This window comes from Somniosus microcephalus, chromosome 11, assembly GCF_052327205.1.
Source record: "Somniosus microcephalus isolate GS21.2 chromosome 11, FLI_Smic_1.0, whole genome shotgun sequence".
NCBI lineage: Eukaryota > Metazoa > Chordata > Chondrichthyes > Squaliformes > Somniosidae > Somniosus > Somniosus microcephalus.
Genome location: NC_140997.1, coordinates 215,747,119 through 215,754,108, shown reverse-complemented (window position 1 = coordinate 215,754,108; position 6,990 = coordinate 215,747,119). Strand labels below are relative to the sequence as shown.

The 6,990-nt window shown below is 42.7% G+C and overlaps 1 protein-coding gene across 2 annotated transcripts in view; it reads left to right on the top strand.

The window, feature by feature from the left end:
- The first annotated feature begins 5,826 nt into the window (after positions 1 to 5,826).
- lhfpl4a (LHFPL tetraspan subfamily member 4a) overlaps positions 5,827 to 6,990 on the top strand; it is a 185,115-nt gene continuing 183,951 nt past the window's right edge. For both annotated transcript variants that reach the window (XM_086001939.1, XM_086001942.1), the window contains exon 1: positions 5,827 to 6,502. In XM_086001939.1, coding sequence (XP_085858065.1) covers positions 6,097 to 6,502 — 406 coding nt within the window. In that variant the 5' untranslated portion in view covers positions 5,827 to 6,096. The remainder of the gene's footprint in view (positions 6,503 to 6,990) is intronic.

The window sequence follows — 6,990 nt, the reverse complement described above, 5'->3', positions numbered from 1 at the left end:
CATCTGTCATTGGGAAAATGCTGGAGTCCATCATTAAGGAAGTGATAGCAGGACACTTAGAAAATCATAATGCAGTCAAGTAGATTCAGCATGGTTTTATGAAAGGGAAATCATGTTTGACAAATTTGCTGGAGTTCTTTGAGAATGTAATGAGTAGGGTGGATAAAGGGGAACCAGTAGATGTCGTGTATTTGGATTTTCAGAAGGCATTCGATAAGGTGTCACATAAAAGGTTACTGCACAAGATAAGAGCTCACGGGATTGGGGGTAATATATTAGCATGGATAAAGGTTTGGCTAACTAACAGAAAACAGAGAGCCGGGATAAATGGGTCATTTTCAGGTTGGCAAACTGTAACTAGTGGGCTGCCACAGGGATCAGTGCTGGGGCCTCAACTATTTACAGTCTATATTAATGACTTGGATGAAGGGACCGAATGTAATGTAGCCAAATTTGCTGATGACACAAAGATAGGTGGGAAAGCAAATTGTGTGGAGGACGCAAAGAATCTCCAGAGGGATATAGATAGGCTAAGTGAGTGGGCAAAAATCTGGCAGATGGAGTATAATGTGGGAAAATGTGAGGTTACCAACTTTGGTAGGAAAAATAAAAAAGCAAATTATTATTTAAATGGGGAGAGATTACAAAATGCTGAGGTACAGAGGGATCTGGGGGTCCTTGTACATGAATCACAAAAAGTTGGCATGCAGGTACAGCAAGTAATTAGGAAGGCAAATGGAGTGTTGGCCTTTATTGCAAAGGGAATGGAGTATAAAAGCAGAGTCGTCCTGCTATATCTGTACAGGGTATTGGTGAGACCACACCTGGAGTACTGCATACAGTTTGTTCTCCTTATTTAAGGAAGGATATACTTGCATTGGAGGCAGTTCAGAGAAGGTTCACGCGGTTGATTTCGAAGATGAAGGGGTTGTCTTATGAAGAAAGGTTGAGCAGGTTGGGCTTATACCATTTGGAGTTTAGAAGAATGAGAGGTGGTCTTATTGAAACATATAAGATTCTGAAGGGGCTTGACAGGGTAGATGCAGAGAGGATGTTTCCCCTCGTGGGGGAATCTAGAACTAGGGGGCATAATTTCAGAATAAGGGGGCACCCTTTTAAATCGGAAATGAGGAGGAATTTCTTCTCTCAGAGGGTCGTGAATCTTTGGAATTCTCTTCCCAGAGAGCTGTGGAAGCTGGGTCATTGAATATATTTAAGGTGGAGATAGACAGATTTTTGAACAGTAAGGGAGTTGAGGGTTATGGGGAGCAGACAGGGCAGTGGAGTTGAGGCCAAGATCAGATCAACCATGATCTTATTGAATGGCGGAGCAGGCTCACGGGGCCAAATGACCTACTCCTGCTCCTATGTCTTATGTTCTTATGTTCTTATGCATATCTAGTCAGCTTCATTAGGGGAAGCTATTAGATCTTCCATGGCATTGCTCATGGTAGTCGAAGGAGACACTGTTTATAAGGATATGAGTTTTATGTCATATTACACACATCATTTTGCATATTAACACAGAATGTATGGAATTTGACTAAAACTGTGTGTATGCTGTTTTAAGACTTATCAGCAATTCCTTCCATGTGTAACAGAAATCATATTAGTAAATTCTGTTTAGTCTGTCGAGACTTCATTAGAGATGCTTCATACAAAATTGTGCAGCCTGGCACCTCCCTCAGATCAAGCATATATCAGACCCAGCATAAGAACAACAGAGGGATGGGGAGATGTGGAAGATGACATTAAAACAGAAAAGAGCGAGCATATGGGACAACCAGAAAGCTGAGACAAGTGCATAGAGAGTGTCATGGGAGAGGAGAGAGTCCCAAGTTGTTCTGATGGCAAAGTATGCAGCAAATGCCAAGAACGCATGTGTTGTCACTAATATCAAGTCCCTCTATTAGATTTTTGTGATAATGCACATATTCTGATGAGAAGGCAGAACTGAAGTGTAGTTCTACACAATTCCTCAAACATGTTAACCTGTTAAGGTTGCATTGTAAATGATTATGTACGTAGCATTAGCACATCACGAGCAGAACTGTTGGAATTTGCTACAACTGCTGACATTCAGCCGGCTATTATAATGGCATGATTGTAGTGCACTTTTCCACAATACAGGCATTAAAATTCAGGGCCCAAAATGCATCCTTGAACATCACATCAATTTACTAGTTCTAGCATGTCAAAACGACTCTTTCCAAAGTGAACACAGGACTTGCCGGCTGCTTCTGTAACTAGTTTAGCACTTTGGAACCTTAAAAGTAATGAGTTGTTCAGTATTGCACTTTTAAGCATGTACTGACAATGCTCTGCTTCAATGGTACGGGTCAGTTTAATGAAACGTGAATGAAAATATTAATGTTTTGGTCTAAAGTATGCTTTTGATTGCAATGATACTGAGTGAAGAGCCATCTGGAATAATGACCTGCAATTTACAATGTCAGTTCGTGAGCATCAAAATGTTTTTATAGAGCCTTATTATATGGTGATTCCACATAACTGCACAAATTATTGGATATAAGAGAAAGATGTCTTTTGTGCAGCACATTCCAGGCATGTACATTATATTTGCATCCTTTGTCACTTTATTACCTTCAGCCCAAAATGATGTGTGTAAATGGCCTAAATATGCACCTGAGCTTTTAAAACATGTCTACTCTCAGAGACACAACTTAATTGGATTCAGTCTATATATGATAGTGTAAAATCTTACATTGCTACCCAAGGCTCCCTCCCAGGCGTTTTATACAATTATCTCCTCGCAGTTTGCAAAAGCATTACTGGCCTGTTCCAGGAGTTAAGTAGCACTCCCACAAACAGTAATTGTAACACAGGCCGCAGTTTTGTCTTTACAAAAAGCAGAAGAACTGCCTTTAAGGGCTGAGCAAATCCAGGGTATTTGGGATTTTCAAAACTTTCAGCTGAGCAAATCAGAACTAAAATTACTAGCGGCATGTGCACTGCATGGGAGCAGTACTAAAGATTTGTAGATTTCAACTCATTGAGTGTGTCTTTCACAGTTTAATAAGTGGTTCGATAGCATTATTCCAGGCGTGTTCTGTTTTGCTCATCTGCTGTGCATATATTGTAACAATTCCCATCTCACAGAAGTTACTCTGTTGAATACTCACTTTTTGCATGAAAAGAGGAATCTCAGCCCCTATGTGAATTGGGAAGCTTACAGTGCAAAGGATGCAATGGTAAGAGTTGAGGATATCAGTCCCACTGCAATTCAGAGTGCTATGTTTATGGTAAGTACAGTGAAATATACTAATTACTACAGCTAAGCATGTACATAGAGCTTATTATAAATAAGCCAAACACTTCTCTGCTGCTCATCATCCCCAAACTCTTGAAAAGCTCAAGTTCATACAAGATTTCAATACTGCACCCATATTTGGGGACTGTCTTTTAGCTCCTCTCTCACACTCAGACAGGATTCAATAAAAGTTTGACCTCTGATACCTGATCCTTCTCTCCCCTCCAACCTTTATCCTCTCTTTCTTTGTCACAACCTTTCTTGTCTCTATTTTTCATTGTTATGGTAATTGTTTCTGTGACTATTTCTGTCTTGTTTCTGTTCCACTTCAAATATCCCATCCTATACGTTTTTCATTTTTAAAAATTCATCCTCAGAATATGGCCGTCTCTAGAAGGTGATGGTGGGCCTTCTTCTTGAACCGCTGCAGACCATGTGGTGAAGGTACTCCCACAGTGCTGTCAGATAAGGAGTTCCAGGATTTTGACTCAGTAACAATGGCCCGTATTTTCCGATGCCTACGGGTGTGTACGAAGCGCATGCGCTGAAAACCGGCATTTCCGATCTGTCAAGAATGCTCTTGACGGATCGGATGCCTGCCCTGGAGAAGGACCTCTGCAGGGGGAGAGTTCCACTTCCTACAGAACCGCCGTCCGCTGAAAACCCTTAGAAATCATATGCCTGGTAAAAGCTTGTGTAAGGCCTTCTTTTACCAGCATAAGAGTTTCAAAAAGTGAAAAAAAAAAATTTTCACTCAATTATAATTTTAAAATATTTTTATAAAAGGTATGTTTATTTTTAGCCCCGTAAAAAACTTTAATTATTATTTTTTTTTAATTTTTTTTTTAATATTTAATTTAATGTAATTTTAACTCATTTTAAAAATGTGATGGTTTTTTAAAAATGTATTTAATGTTTTAGTGTCTTTTTGGGGTGACCTCCATTCATATATTTGACAGGTCTATCTGTCAAAATTATGACGAGGGATTCCCTTCTTTCATTGGCTCGCCTGGCCCACGTGATCCCAGGGACGCTTGCGAACCGCCTGCGCCCCTGGGATACGTGGGCCCTGCGCATTTCGACTGGAGAGGCCCAGGAGTGGAAGTGTCCAGACCTCGGGAGCCCTCGGGTAAGTTCGTAGATTTTTTTCCAATAGGAGGCCTCCGCACGCAGGAAACCTCCTATCGGAAATTACTGGTCAATAAAGCAACAGAAATATATGTCTAAGTCATGATGGTGTATGACTTGGAAAGAAATTTGAAGGTGATGGTGTTCCCATGCATCTGCTGCCCTGGTCCTTCTAGGTTGTGGAGGTTGCAGGTTTGGAAGGTGCTGTCGAAGAAGCCTTGATGAGTTGCTGCAGTGCATCTTGTTGATAGTACACACTGCAGCCATGATGCACTGGTGGTGCAGGGAGTGGATGGGGTGCCAATCAAGCAGTTTGCTTTGTCCTGGATGGTGTCGAGCTTGTTGAGTTATTTTGAAGCTGCACCCATCCAGGCAAGTAGAGAGTATTCACACTCCTGACTTGTGCCTTGTAAGTGGTGGAGAAGATTTGAGGAGTCAGGAGGTGAGCCATTTATTGCAGAATACCCAGCCTCTGACCTGCTCTAGTAGACATGGCATTTTTGTGGCTGGTCAAGTTGAGTTTCTGGTCAATGGTGAGCCCCAGGATGTTGGGGGATTCTGCAATGGTAATGCCATTGAATGTCAAGGGGAGATGGTTAAGAGGATACACCTCTCTGTATCCTCATTCAAAACTCATCACACCATCTCATACTTCAGCTCATCTTTCTCAGGATCTCAGTTGCCTCCCCCAGTCTTCTCTCTCTCCTACTATCTTTTAAAATGCAAAGTCGGCATGACCTTATGACTACTTCTTGATTTACCTCGCCTTCCCTCCTACTCTTTTCAACCTTGGTGAGCTCCTGCATTTCACCTGGGCATCTGAAAAAAATAAAAGCAGTAGGAGACCATTGCCACAATACTGAGGGGGTTTTGGGGCAAGATAAGTTCTTGGAGTAGCGTCGAACAGCCCTTTTAAAAACACTAATATATTGATCGCCAGGTTGAATTAATGCTGTACCAGACAAGTTTTTTTTTCAAACTTAAAAGGAGTTTTATCATTGGACTGATCATGTTATGACTTAATTCTCTGTTTACTAACTTGTTAAAGAGTCTCCCAAGACACTCGGGGAGGACAATCTCTACAAATTTGTTCCAAGGGCATGTATGTAGGCTGCCTCTGGGAGTTTAAGCAAAGATTTACACATTTCTATTGCTTCACTGTGACTACATGCATGTATGTACGTCAAATTATTTCAGTCCATTGGGCAAGATTGAGAAGATATCGCTAAATCAGCTATAGCAAGTTCTTTATTAAAAATCACCTACAGCAAGTGCTTTACTAAAAATGTTTTCATCTTTATCATGATCTGGTTCAATTCAATCTGATTTGGGATCCTTATGTGAACACACGGTGATGACTGCTGGGAAAAATTCCCAATAAGGCTGCATTGCCGCGGTGACGCGCATTCGCCAAACAGCAAGCGTGTCGAGAGCGCGCACCCAGAGCCAGAGAGAGAGAGAGAGAGAAAGAGAGAGAGAGAGGGGGGAGAGAAAGAAAGGGAGAGAAGGAGGCAGAGAGCATCTGGAAAGATGGAGCATCTCCATCACATAGCGACACTATAACAATCGGACAAGGGCATCAGCACCATATTACTGGGATTTTTTTTATTTTTTTAATGTGAAGATCGGGTCTTGCATTTTGCGATCAGGATCTATCGAGGAGAGAGAGACACACACACACACGGAGAGAGGAAAAGATGTTGCCTTCACAGGAAGCCTCTAAAATCTACCATGACAATTACATGCGGAATTCCAGAGCCATCGGCGTGCTGTGGGCCATCTTCACCATTTGCTTCGCGATCATTAACGTGGTGGTGTTCATCCAGCCTTACTGGATCGGGGACAGTGTCAACACTCCCTACGCCGGCTACTTCGGCCTTTTCCACTACTGCATCGGGACAGGTTTAAACAGCCGGGATTTAATATGCCAGGGGACCTTCGCCGACTTCTCCAGCATCCCCTCGGGTGCCTTCAAAGCGGCGGCGTTCTTCGTGCTGCTCTCCATGGTGCTGATCCTCGGCTGCATCACCTGCTTCGCTCTCTTCTTCTTCTGCAACACCGCCACTGTCTACAAGATCTGCGCCTGGATGCAGCTCCTGGCAGGTAGGTGATGGGCGATGTATACATATGTGGGTATATATCAATATGTGTGTGTGTGTGTATGTGTGTGTGTGTATGATGGGCTGGGGGGGGGGGGGGAGGAGGAGAGAGAGGAACCCAACGCCTTGGCATTCCCCAGATTGCCCTTATCAAAACGCTAGCGCAGCCTTAATACTGCCGGGTAATGGTGCCCCAATATCATCCACTCAGCACCATCTCTCATCCCATGACTGTTATTAATCGAGGCGATGTGCTGGGACATGTAGTAGGTTATATAATATGTAGTGCAATGATTAAAGGGAGCGATAGAATGCAAGATGGTTAACATTGACGGATCCCAAGCCTCCCGGTGGTGGGTGACTTGAATGCAATACCAAGTTAATGTGATGGATCGTAAGGTGCTGAATCTTCTTTCGTGATCGGGCTGGAATAATACCCTCAGGTCTTCAACACCGTTGAAGCTATGCTATCTCATACACCACATTGACTGG